The sequence below is a fragment of the Hetaerina americana genome, unplaced genomic scaffold, assembly GCF_022747635.1.
Source record: "Hetaerina americana unplaced genomic scaffold, ioHetAmer1.1.p SCAF_5, whole genome shotgun sequence".
NCBI classification, from domain to species: domain Eukaryota; kingdom Metazoa; phylum Arthropoda; class Insecta; order Odonata; family Calopterygidae; genus Hetaerina; species Hetaerina americana.
In genome coordinates, this window is record NW_027287095.1 from 76,050,345 (window position 1) to 76,065,110 (window position 14,766).

At 38.4% G+C, this 14,766-nt stretch overlaps 1 protein-coding gene across 6 annotated transcripts in view; it reads right to left on the bottom strand.

Annotated features, from left to right (window-relative positions):
• The window catches only part of Ndae1 (Na[+]-driven anion exchanger 1), a 500,740-nt gene that overhangs the window by 401,732 nt on the left and 84,242 nt on the right, over positions 1-14,766 (bottom strand). The window contains exon 1 of one of the 6 annotated variants that reach the window (XM_071592118.1): positions 2,529-2,711. The exons of the other annotated variants lie outside the window; for them this stretch is intronic. Coding sequence (XP_071448219.1) covers positions 2,529-2,551 — 23 coding nt within the window. The 5' untranslated portion in view covers positions 2,552-2,711. Of the gene's footprint in view, positions 1-2,528; positions 2,712-14,766 lie in introns of those variants that run through there. 6 annotated transcript variants of the gene reach the window in all.

Below are 14,766 nucleotides of genomic sequence, written 5' to 3' on the forward strand. Positions count from 1 at the left end.
ACACTGTGCAACAATTTTCACAAACTACCGACTAAAATTACTGTTCTACGTGCTTTAATAAAGGCATACACTCTAAACTGACAATTCTCTTCCCTAACGCACACAGCATTCATGCCAAGAAGAAATCATACCCCTCCCCGCAGGCTAATTGGTTTTGTAATTTCCTCCAAAAAATATTTTTTTTCATAATCATATACAGAAAAATTGGGAAATATCCGTTTTCATTTCCTCATAACTTTTTTTTTTAATTACAGGTTTATTTGATATACCTCCGCTTCGTAAATACTATGATATTATTGGCAACAGTTACACTGCCACAACTGCCTATATTCTCGTGCTAGATCGTAACTACGACACTTTCTCAAGCAAAACTTGGTGGAAATCCTTCGTGGTATGAAGGAGTAAATTAACCCACTTAGCAGTTTCCACATGAGTTACAATTATGGGAAAATGTTAACTTCATTTAATACAACTAATTCGTACACATAACTAATAGTTTGAACAATTACCAATTGAAGACTCAGTTGCAACGTGAAGAGAGTCCAATCTAATGATTCCTAAAATGGGAATTGCTCACTCCGTCTAATAAAGGTATGAGTTACCTAATATTCTGGGTAACTTTATGAAAACGAATGCAATGATTAACTCAAATATTTTGAAGTGAAGGTTTTGCGAAAATTTGTCCTACGCAAAAATATTACATAATTTTATTTTCAATAAAAAACTGTAAAAGCTGACATCAATTAATCAAATGGTGAAATATTTTATTAAAAGTCTAGCAAGTCATAAGTTTTCTCAAAGCAAGGAAGTTTGAGGGAAAATGCGAACTCTTAATATACATGTAAAAAAACTAATCCCAGAACTATAAAATTCCACATTTTCCACAATATTTAGGCTTAAACCAATAAAAGCGGTCAAATAATAAAATGACGACCAGCAATGTCCCATCTCTGATGGATACATTTACATGAAAACCTACTTAACATTCTACACGAAATCATTTTCAAGAAAAATAGAGCAAACCGATTTTTTACTTTTCATATTCAGAACCCAATTTGTGAACGTACAAAACTTGGAGCGAATCTGACAGGAGGACCTTAAAACGAATCGGTATTCACGTTCAAATCCTCAAGGTAAAATTTATCATGATTAGTATGATTTCAATGAATTTGGTGCATTTCAACATCCTACGTCTAAGTACAAAACATTGTGAGCCCAAAAAATAAAGTAACCTGCATTAAATTATAAATATCACAATTGAGCTCGGGGAGTTATTATTTTGACATTTTATGCGTAATTTGCTTTTTATTAAATTAAGATAATTGTTCATATTTATTAAGAGGGATCACTTTGAGTTCCAAAACCGCATAAGGGCTATACATGTCAAACAAACGTTTGAAGTTCTTATAAATCACAAATGTTTGTTCATTAAAAATTATAATTAGTTCTTGGGCACTAAAATATTTTATTTCACTCCGCTGGTTATTTATTATATTTCACAGACTCTTGATAATGCTGTAACTTACTATTCATACGTTTACTCGCGAGCTAAAAATCTTCCCTAATTGAAATACACGACTAAACATTCGAAGGTAAAAAGGCACTCTTAAAAAATGCATTACTTAGTCTGAGATAGTACCACTTTCAAACTGCACCCTCTCAGATTATTTTCATCAGTTATTCAGCATAATTAATTGAAATATTTTACCATTATATCTCTGCCTTACGCTTTGGTCTTCAGTTGTTGCAATCAACTGAACCTCCCGATAAAATTTTCAATTATTTAGAAAATTATCTCATCAAAATATTAAACGCGCAATGATACATTGTGAACGAGGGAACATTAGGAAAAAAATACTTTCAAAAAGGGTTTTGAAACGTTCACATTTTTAATTGTAATCTTTTGAAAAAAAAATATCTTCTTTCTGATTAACGATTCTGGGGTTGAAATGTCGCTCTCGATCGAGGAAGAGAAATCGCGACAAAGTAGGCCACTTAAAATGCTTTGAATGAAGTCCCGGTGATCTGGACTCAGCCCAGTTCTCAGATTGAGATAGGGCGGAAAGAGATCAAAACACTTGGACACCGAGGGCAATCAACCTATTGGCCATCGCAACTGTGGATATTTTCCGTTAGAGACGACTCCATGTGGAAGAAATAGTAGAATTCAAATCCGGAATCGGTGAAAACCTCCGTCAAACCGGCAACTGCGATTCGGAAAAATATGCAGAATGTGAGTTCGGAATATAAATAAAATAAGAAGAATGCGATGACTCGAAAAAAAAGAATTCCACATTGGACAAAAGTTGAACAGGCCATTGGTACCGGATTCTTTCGTCCCAGCAGATCTCAAGTCAAAAGGAAACTAAAATAAAATGAATACGCAAGCAAGGACGCCTTCTCGATAAAAAATATCGGGAGGTTACGAAAGGCCCCTCCAGACGTATCGGAAGAGGAGACTTCAATGACGGAAACGCGTAGCGGCGTCCGTATACTCGCTCCGTTATGCACTTGGGAAAATGAATTACCCGCTTAGCTTTCTGTTGAACATTTCCGTGCTGTTCCCTTGCAGCGGCAGATCGAAGTGTTGTTGGGAGTGGAGTCCTCTAGGGTGGAGATAATCCTTAATGATGGCAAGAAGATAAGAGGGATCACTTGTCTTTCCGTCCGGTAAGGACCACTGATGCACGATTCCACCACGGTTTGCCACCACGTCCTGACACACACACAAACACGGAAGGCCTCAGAGCACACGGGCGGACGAAGGGGCGATCGCCGGTGGTGTTCGCCGGCTCGGCCGGTTTGAGCGACGCCAGCCTGTGCGCAGCCACCACGGCCAAGGAGAGGTGGTTGGTACCTATTGCCAGGCGGGACGCTCTCAAGAACCAAGTCCGCGGCACTTTTCCCGAGATCTACCTTCGAAACTTTCCTTCACGAGCGCTCACGAGTGACGCGTGCTTCCCTCTCTTTTCTGCTGGTTATTTTTTTTCATTCTCTTTCGATGCGGCCAATCGTGACGCTTCGCAGTGACGTAGGGCGCGCGGGAAAAAATGAAGTCGAGAGGTGGAGGAGGAAACTGCAAAAAGGAAGGTGAGAATTCGCGGTAACGTTTGTCATCTGTTCGCTGCATTTCTTTGTTTCCTTCGTTCATTGCAGGAAGTGGATTACCTGGAATCCACAGGTAAGTTGTAGGTAGCCTTTGAGAGTAAGCAGGTTTTCGACGGTTCCCAAAAATCTTAACACGTAAGTCGGGCACATTTAGAGCACTGCCGCTCGTTGGAAATCCATATTAACCGGTATGTTACCTTCTTCATATCTTCAAATTTTGTTACCTACCTTCAAGTGCTACGAAATGCTTAATTTTTTCCTTATTCCATTCCGCTTACCTAATATTCTATCTTTCCTTATACCCTGCCTTCTCCGAACATCTCTGCACAAATTTCCCCCGACTAACGCATATGTGTTCGTTTTCCTCTCTTTTCCACCTTTATTATTCATCATTCACAATATTCACGCCTCGAAAGCCTCAAATCTATGCTTATTCTCTTGTTACGGACGTTTCGATCCGTTGCAATAAAATACATTTTAACATAATTTTTCTTTCCTAATGGCCTTTCCACACCTTTATTCAAATCCTTCCCATCCGTCCCTTTCTCCTTTTAATTGCTTATCGTATCAATGCATTTTTTCTCCTTATTTCACGACCATTTTCATCCAAAATACTATCATACCTCGAGCCCTTACCCTTACTCTAATGTACACCCCTTACTATTATGAATAATATGGTTATCAGCAATATCTTTAAAAACTATTCCATGCGATTTTCCCAACACTATTCCGTAACTATAACGGTGTATTAAATATCCAGAAAAAATTTCGATCAAAATTAAAATTTATTCTGTGCCGATTACACTTTTTAAAACTATTTTTAAGCCTACTGGAATTATCCGCATTGTGCAATTGCGGAGAGTAAGAGTACAGGATATGTCAATAAAAATACTCATAGATACATGCAGAGAAGTAATGAATAATTACAAATTGCGTAGTTTCAGGCGTGATATGATGCTGGTCAGCTGAAGGTAATGGAAGTACATCGTAACCGGTTGTGTAATAAATCAATTTCCAGAGGAAAGTGTTATCATTCGGCCATTAGTAATATACTGAATACTTCCTCGTATCACGCATGCCTTTAATAGCTTTTGCCCAGCACGAGTCATGCTGTCCAAAGTACTTATTCTTTTCCAAACTTACCAACGTTAAGCCAATGTTCTTTTCATTACATCGTTTAGCATTCTACTAACCTCCCACTATGCACTTTCTCCAACTTTGCACGCAAACTTTCTCTTTTCCCCGAACTCACTTACTTTGTCTTCCTCTCTAAATTGCTATTTTTCCACATCCCTTTCCTAACCAAAAGCCTCAATTTACCCATTGCCCTCTTCTCTCCAAGACCCAAGTTTCTGATCCATATAACTTTACGCTGAGCTAAAATTAAAATAAGCCATATCTGGATTTACGTCTTTAAAAGAGGTATCTTCATGAATTTTCTTTCCAATGTATTTTTTTTTTCATTTGATAGTTCAATTATTTTTCGGCTCCGTGTTTTTTCTCATTCAAATTACTTCCAAAATATTTAATAATTCAAGCAAGCTATAATTTCTAATCTTTTGATCCTTATTCCTTTAAAATAGTGCTCAATTATCCAAATCCTTTTTGGGGATACATTTCCTTCTGATTCCTTATTATTTGTGTTCATTCCGTTCTTCCCATATTGATTCTACTGAAAAGCTTCCGACCTGACAAAGACAGAAGACATTTTTTCTGCATTTTTATGAGGTCGGAAACTTTTCAGACCACCCTAGTGCTAGGTACACGTACACGTACGTTTTCAGTTCATACCTTTCCACAAGCATTCCTCCGGAAGAAATCTAACAGTCTTACGAGAGGTTCAAATTAAATGCAGGGGATCCTTATGCATATAATTCTTTGTGATATCTATCAGTCATATAATTCCAAGGCAACAGTGCAGCTAATGATAGCACTCACGAGCGTAAAAAACCTTACGACAAACCTCACAAAATTATATAATCCTAGAGAGCTTCCCATTATTGTAAAGTAAACCATGACAGTCACTCAAACATTAATTACAATCCGAAAATTAGCAGTGAAAATTTCAATTTGATATTTCCTGTTCTATTTACTCCCCATCTAATTCTATTTGTGTTTGAGGGAAACGTCGTCGAGAATTCAAATAAAAAGAACAATCCCCAAAAGAGAATATGAACATCAGGTGAGACTATAATACATACTGTACATATACATACATATATACATGTATATGTGTGTGTGTATATATATGTATATGTATATATACACATGTATATATATGTAGCGTTATATATATACATATGCGTTTAGAATAATATGAGAAAAGGACATACATGGTAATTGGTCTGACATTTGTCAAACGCATACTGGGAATATACAATGAAAAAATGGTCAAGACATTTGTTCCTGACTCATTCCATACAGTTTCCGAACATTTAGGATCCGCCAAAGAAATTTTGCCCAGCATTCATCAGAACAGAAAGAAAAGCTTTCCGTTCCGTGTAATTCGACTAAGAAGTAATAGAAAGCCTTTCATAATTATGAAGTAATTCATGGTAAAGTTTGAAAGAAAACGGGAAATGAGAATAATTACTTCTAGGTTGAATTTATTGAACAAGCTAAACACTATTTTAATTGCGGATTAGGGGCAATATTTCAAGCTTCAAATCGCATCGGGAAGTCTAACCGAAAATTTAAAAGAGAGAGATCGACTATATATTTGGTACATATCACATGTTCCTAATTAAATTTACAAAAAGCAAATTAAAACAGAAATCAAAGCGTATTCCTCATTCATATATAGTTTTACTCCTTGCTTCCGACCCGTTTCTTAACCCCCACGGGCCTTGCATTTAATTTCGGCATATTTGTGTATTTAAATCATTCCCTAAGCACACACGCTTTTACATATATATATATATATATATATATATATATATATATATATATATATATATATATATATATATATATATATATGTGTGTGTGTGTGTGTGTGTGTGTGTGTGTGTGTGTAACCATAAATACAGTACTCAACGCGAAGGTTGGTTTGGCAGGTGATGGTAGAGTTCACCCAGTACTCAGCCCGACGGCGTGTGAAATTCACGCATCAGGGTAGGGGGGTAGTTCCTTTCTCTGTGCCGGTTGTTTTACCAGGAAGATCTGGTACCCAAAAAATCACATAGCTTCGGTGGAGCTGCAGGTGCCCAGAGTGCCATGCCCGGAATCGAACCCGGGCCCCTCCGGTCAGCAGTCTAACGCTTACCCCCTTGACTACCGCTACCCACATATATATATACATATATATATACATATATATATATATATACATATATATATATATATATATATATATATATATATATATATATATATATGTATTTAATGCACACAGAGATACACAAAAAAAGAAACTCGCATTCCGAATTTACGGTATATATATATGTATATATATATATATATATATATATATATATATATATATATATATATATATATATATATATATATATATGGTATGACAGTTATTTTTGCAATATTTCAATTTTACAGCAATCCTGATCTCCTAATAGTTACTTAAGTGCGCGATTGTATGACTAAAGGTAAGTTCAATTTTCACTTTTTTAAGAATTGCAAAATGGAAGTTCATTTTTAATTGTACAATTAGTTTACCAAAGCGTTAAGTAGTATTTACATATTTGATATTCGTAAGGATTAAAATACACGAGCCACAATATTTTTTCCGAATGATCAACATCACTAGCAAAAAAATCATCATTTCACTAAAATCTAGCACCTATATTGATAAGAGACTAAGAGGCGATGATCGCACCATACGCCGCATTACAACTTGGGCACCACTCTGCTCTTCAGACTTGCTCAGAGAAAACTCTGAAAGTAAGTTTGACAAACTACTGAGGACGCGAGCAATGAGGGAAGTTATTTTTTCCGTTTCGGAGAGAAATGAATTTCCAGGATACATTTTGAAGGGGTCTGATTACTCCAACGAAAGATCCCTGAGCCCCACAATTACTCAACCCAAAATGCCCCACTTTTTGGCAGCTATTTTGATTGAGAGTTTTTAGGCGTTATGAATTGTGAAAGAACTCCTGAGGGTCGGGGTGGGGGGGATGCGGATCGCTCATGACGCCATAAGAGTTTATCCTGTTTTGATATTCACCACCGTTGCCATCAGCATGCGTGATGTTTCCTTCTTATCCCAATTCCCTCAAAATGGTGTCGCACGCCCCTTTCAATCTCCACTTCCTTCCAATTAACCCAGTTCGTTGTCTAACTCCGCTCTCTCCCATCCAGCCCTCATTCTATCATTCAAAGCGGCCCACCCTTCGGGCGATCTATTTTCGTTCTGACAGCCACCATTCTGTGGCACAAATGTCAAATTCATTCAATTTCAATGAACACGGAGCCGAGTGTGAGACTGAGTCACTTATCAGCAACAGACGGCCGGCTGAATAGAGTGAATTATACAGGTCGGGATGGGAATATGTCAGACCGATCACTGGGGGTATTACCTGGGGGTAGTACCGTTCACTTTCATTTAATTTTAATCAAGAGTTATTAAGCAGAGAAAATTTCATCCCAAGAAAAAAATTCAATTCATCAAACCCAGAGGCCAATAGAAAAATAACACCATTACGCCTAATGAAACACCGGAAACTTGTCCCATGTTTCAGTAATAATAACGAAATGAATTCCGTGGATTAATTTTGAGGCTTTGAAATACAGTAACGTGATGACTTTTATCACATCCCTTTGAATCGCATTTACCCTCTCATGATTGACAGATCTAACGCGTGGAAGTAGCTATTACCGGAAACACCGTACTAAAGAGGGGGTTTCGGACTGGGTTTTATTATGCTTAGGACTCAAGGAAAAAGAGTGAAGATAAAGGCAACGTTTTATTTTAAATGCGCTAGAGCGTTTATACGAAGTACGTAACATTCTATCCAACAGATATTCTCTTCAGGTATTTGTCATGAGTCATCAGAGCGTGGGGACGAACGAGTAATAAGTGGTATAAAACCATATCGTTATCCTCAGTAATAAGAGCACATAACCTCGGAACGGTGGCAATATTTCACCAAATATACCCGACAACTTTGTTCTTCTAATCAATGATGTATTTTAAAATGTTTATGATCATTATTATCAATCGTATTCTACCACTTAAGGTACGTTTTGGATGGGCACACACAATTAACCAACTATTGTAAACCTCATCTAAAACAATACGAACACCACCAAAACAAGTCTACGTATCTTCAGGCTCGCATACTTTTTATTTACCCTGCATACACTCTTCCTGCCTCCTTTGGATTTCTCCCAACAACCATATTTCTTTCCCCATCATCCCTGGTACATATAGTATTTCCTCGTTTATTTTCATTTCCGTCCATTTTACTTTTTTAACCATTCACCAATATCTCAAAAGACTCAAATATACGCCTGGACCTCAGCAACTTCGTCCCTATCAGTCAGCCACCCCCTTCCTTAGTCACCAAGACTCTTTTTTAAGTTTGAAACGAGTCGCGTCGTGTTCGTGTCACCCAAAAGAATATTTGCTTCCCGATTATGACGTGAAAATAATCAAATTGCATGGCGTTGAAAAATGCACCTTCCATTGTAAGAATCGGTGTTAATGGGAAATGGATAGCCAACAAATAGCAACGTGTCTTTCCCAGATGAGCTCAAAGATGCGACGAGCGAAGGGACATCTATCGGTGCATAAGCCAGGTGAAAAGGGACATTGTTCTCCACTCGCGATCTCCGTCCTTTGGAGCCGCGCCGAATCCACTGAAATAGGTCCGGGATCGGGGTCTCTTTGCGGGGAGGGAGAGAAGGAGCGATTGGATCATGTCAACAAGAGAATGGATGCCTCGTATTTAAACTGGGGGAAAGGGGAAAGAGAGAGGATGCGGAGAGGGGGGAGGGGAAGGCTGATAAAGTAATCGTTCCCTTTCGCCACGTTTGCCTCACACAAATTTAACAACAGCTCACGAACATTGGGAAGGAGGTTGGAGTCTGTACCGGAGAAAGAGAATCACGACTAGGTAGCTATCCACCACATTGAATTAATCTTCCTTTTATCTACTCTTTTAATGGGTAAGGACTAAAATTTCAGCAGATTTCCCACTAAAACTGTCGCGGCGTATATTCCGTTCAGGCCTAAGATTAGAATCACGCAATTATTATTTGGTAGTTCACCGTTTAGAAAGGTTTTGGATTGACGCTCACTGAACACGTGTACATTTCTTAGCCTCGCCCTAGGGACAATAACTTCTCATTAAATTAAATCCTTCCTCAATTCCTAATGCCTTCTACCCTCCCTTCATTCCGTCCAACATGCCGATCCTATTTCAACCCCTCCCTCGCTTGCCTAATGTTTTCCCCTCTATCACAGTTCAACATCCTATCGCCAAATGAAATGCCCTTCACCCATCTTTCCTCTATCCTTTGGGTATCTCCCAAAATCTTCTCTCCTCCCACACCATATCGAGTTTGCTTTTTGCTTCGTTTGCTTTCCTTCGCGTCAATTTTACTTTTTCCATCCTTCTCCACACCCTAATCTCAGAAGCCTCCGATCTACGCATATCATTTAACTTCAAAGACAAAGTTTCTTCGCCATATAAAACCACGCTCCACGTCATAGATATTTCAAACAATTGTAACATTTAACAAGCGGCCCTTTAAGAACAATAGTATTTTGATATTCCGTAATTCAGGAACGGTGACGAAAATTGCTAAAACAATTTTGGATGTAAGCGTTGAAAAATGTAAAAGAAAATGATAAAGATTAAAGGAGCGAAAATGTAAAATAATGAAGGATTGTGTCCGAAAACACAGGGATTACAGAAAGGGGATCGTGATGGAAAATAGTAATGATAGAATAGCAGTAGTCAAACAATCATTGGAAATATTGGGATATAGAACTTTGTCATCATGAAAATTTTAAATGAACGACTTAGGCTAGGTACTAAAAAATGAAAAATGTATTGGACTTGAGGCCGAGAGGGGGGGAATAATAACGTCCCCACAATACCCAGATAGGTGATACTCTCACGTTTACAGATAACTGCCGTTCAGAGAGATATCAAGATTAATTTTTCTCTCACAAAATTCTCGACCGCGGAAGAAACTCTTACGTAAGACAACTCGAAATGCCCGAAAGTAAAGTGGCAGGGAAGAAATCGTTAGAAGTTACGTTAACAGTCGACCAAAATGTCCCTCCTACATACCCTCGAGGCGTCTTGCGAAGTAGGATAGTGACGTAGATAATGGATAGAATCATGAAAACAGAAAAATGTCGCTGATTGTAACACAAATAACTGAGGCAAAAGCACTTGCGTAAGTAATTTTATATGCATAAAAAAGGCAAATATGTTGAGCTCAATGATGCACGAATATGTGTGCTATTGACTAAAGGCGCTAAAATTGGATGCCCTACTAAGCCTGATTCCAAACCAAAACATCGTCCCGGCAACGTGGTTGACCGCGAGATAACCTCAAGCTAGAAATATTCCACCAGAAATTAATAATGCTGATGGAAGCTAAATCCGTAAGAGTCATGAAAACACGAAGCCGAAAGTTCAAGACGGCGACACGATGAGAATTATTACACATCGCATCAGATGGTCCAAAAAATAAATAGAGACAGGTCAATCATGTCACGTACGCATTATCAAGCGGCAAGCGATCACTTCGTTGATGGATGGCTGGGGATCAAGACAACATCGGATGAAGCAATTGCAATACGAGAACGTAATAAACTCGTGAGACACCAGCAGATTAGGCACGGGAAACCAATCCTTCCCGAGAGAGTTAGTCCTGCTCGTCGCATACATCAAAAGGGAGGAGAAACGAGACGGCCGAAATACGATAACTCTCCCAAGGAAGAAATAAAATGGATGAAAATGACGAAGGAGTCGGAGCGCTGATTTATAGAGCGCTGCTCCTGAACTTGGGTACTAGAGCATGATTATATCCAGGTTTCAAGGAAAAAATCCACGAACTGTGTGATTAATGGATTTGCGTACCACTAAGGAGGAATTTCCAAATTTGAGATGGACTAGGACCGACTTCTGGTGCAACATTTTGATTAGCGGTTATATATTTAATGCTGGCATCTTTGACCAGGCGCTCTCTAACGACATGCATTTGCCACAACTAAGTGTATCTAAAAGACCAACTTGAATATTTACCAACGTACGAAAGTTGTTGTTTTAAACGAATTTATTTCATGCCTTCAAAATAAATAATAAAGCATCATAACTTTAACTATAGAGTAATATAATAAATATTACCATTTTTCTAAGATTAAAGATACAAAATTATTATGCTGAATCATTTAACCCTAAAATACGCACCAGTTAATTTCCTTTCCTTATACTTGTACATTGCTACAATTTTAACACTCTAGTTACCCTTTTCACTATATCGTATACTTTATCATGACTTTTTGCTTCATTTTGAAATTTTCATCGGAAATCCTCACGAACTGAAATCAATACCAGCGGTAAACGTTTGTTGCATTTATGGAAGCACTTCTTTTTCAGTCAAATGTTTTTTAATCAAAGAAAAACTACTAAATACTCTTGATGGAAAGGCAGAATTCGCCAAAGCAGAGGTTAAATGGGATATTTCCCCTTTTTACTGACTTTCAGACGAATTCTTTTACTAAATATTTTCATTCACTAGTCTTTTTGGTAGCGAAATCACCAACTTTATTGCTCTACCAGTATCTATGCAGTGCCGGCATTCATGACCTAAAATGATATTAAATAAACATGTTACCAGACAGAAGTCGGAAGTTGACATTTATTCACCGCATTTCCAGTTCTCTCGCCGAGGTCAAATGTACAATAATAGTATCGCTTTCCTCGATGATTCAGCGAAAGAGTTTTATGGAAGGCACTCGACGTGATCGCCTGGTGAGTAGAGCGTTTGACTACTGACCGGTGGGCCGCCAGTGTCCACGCTTCTGGATACAACACGGGAGCTTCGTGGATACCCACTCAGGGGCTTAGGGAAGAAAACTGGCTTCCTTATTCCCCTACGTAATAGTTTCGCCCGCTTTTAGACAGATTCGCAACGTTTCTCGAGTCGCGACCCCTTTTTATCGAAGCATTGTGATCCTTGGCCCCAAAACATTTTTTAAAGAATTTTTAATACGGCATAAGGAAAAAATAAATCGGAAACATTTTCTTCTGGATAATATTATTCAATAAAATTTTCAATTAAAACACCTATTTAAAGTGAATACCTCTTCATAATTTATATCTTTGCACGTTGTTTCAGCCAGAGAACCCAGAGGAAAGCCAATGGATTGGGAACCCGTGCTATAAGACTGGAGCTACCGCGAGGAAAAATCTATCAACTATGAAAACCAACCTTCCCAAAGATACTATGATTTTGGTATCACGCAATGTATTTGTAAAAATATAGTATTCAGCCAACCTTCGATCAAAAATACATCAATAAACCTTGAGGTACCTCACCAGTTCCTCGATTTCATGATCAATTATTTTGAAGCAGTTCCAATATTTCGTTCTGTTTTTCAGTCATCCGCGATAATAATCCCGATTTTTAAGGGATTCACTCCAAACTAAGCTTCTAAAGCGTTCGCAATGAGCGAGTTCCTTTCCCTATTGCGCGGGTTCCCATTTTCCCAGCAATGAAATCCTAGTGGTCATAAATTCACGCTGCTCATGTCTCAGATCGGTTTGTGCAAGAACATCATCAGCGATTTGAACAATTGAAATTTTTGGACAAAATTGTACCCCTCACTTTAATAATGAATGCCAATTTCATGGCAGTTAAACGAGCATTTAATGATTACGAAGAAAATCAGTGATATCGCTCAAGAAAAAGGATTCTAACAAAAACAGCGAATGTAAAGCTCTAAGTGATTTCCTATTTTTAGTTAGAGATAGATTGATGGGTTGGTTTGGCAGTTATCGAGATCTACGCAACTTCCAAAACAATAGTGTTGAGCGATACGTCTTCCTTGAACACATAAAAACTCTGACGTGATCCGAGGAAAAGTTTTGAGTCGTTGACGTGCGTCCTTTTAGATTAACGACGCACATACCAATGCGTCACCATGGCCTTCTTCTGTATGTCCATTTACTCAGTTGTATTACTATCGAGGATGACAGGTACCGATAGGCATCCGCTAAAACGAAGAATAAGCCTTTGGAAGTTATCCTAAGAGCTTGAAAACTCAACGGGATTTGGCTCAAAGTTGGAAATTTAGCTCCGCGTAAAACGCTCACATGCTAAAATCCTCTCGATCTGTTATCTCAATTAAAACACCATCTCTATATACGCATACGCGTTCATTTCTGTAAGCTAAATTTAAATGACCTAGTAGTCTCCACTTACTGAAGCTTCTTCACGTATTCAATAACGAAAGCTATATGCGAATGGGAACACCAATGTCAAACTTACGTCTGTCTGCTTGCTATTTCATGACAATATTTTTTTCAAATAATCATTTATTTTTTTATCACATCCCAACCCACTTCAGCCGAGCCATCAAATCCTTTCTTGCGATCAGCCTTCCGAATTGCAACGCACCAGCATCGGCGACATTTGGAAGCACTCGGAATATGATAAATTCCATAAAAGAAATTGAAAATGTTGGGGGGGGGGGGGGGATTTAATTGAAAAGGAATGTTTTGGTCGGTGGAACTCGGTTACATGAAGAAGACTGCACACATTAACGATAAAAGATGAATATCTCTCTCTAAACTCCAATAGTTCCTCACCGTACCAAACCATTCTCTCGAACTTCCCAAACTTCCCCTACGGTCCTCAAGTTCCCGCCGTTCCTACCCATCGCTTCCCGCGAAGCCTAATGACCCTTTCCTCCCCCCCGGAGTAATTCTCCATCATCCACAACCGTCTCCCATCTACCGGATCTCTTCTTCCTGCCGACCATTTTGACCCATTTTCAAGTTATATTTTCCCCACACGATGACCGCCTTTTTCTTCTCCGCTTGTGTTTGTGCGTGTGTAATGGTGTGTCCCTCACTCACTCAATCCCTTCCCTCTATCTTATCGCTCTCGCTCAATAATCGCGCTCACGTTCACGGAACAATGTACACTTTTGAAAACTGGATTCGATGCCCGAGGACCAAACGGTAGTTTTCGTTTTGAATTATATTATTCAACACCACTTACAAAGCGTGATACACTGAATATTCTGTTCATCATGCAAACTGCACCTTTAAAACTAACGATAATGACATCTCATGAATATCATTATACCAAGTAGATATTACGGAGTGATATGAAATTTTATTTCCATCGTATCACATTCACTAATCATAAAACACGAGTGAATGAATCCTTTACAGTCGTGCATGAGCGTGTAATTCCGAATTCTCTCAAATCCATCAAAATATCAGACTAGGCTTATAATTTTATATAAGATATGTCCATCAAATCAGGGATCGGGCATTGAAACAATTTCCTTATAATGAGTCCCTTATTGATATCAAAACACCTTAACATCGATCTGAACACGCCAGCTGAAAAATAGGCGCACATGTTGTCTACTCAAGCCAAAAAAAACGAAGAAAATGCAGAGCATATTAAAAACCGTTAAGATGATTAAGCCAACTTCATTCAATCTGT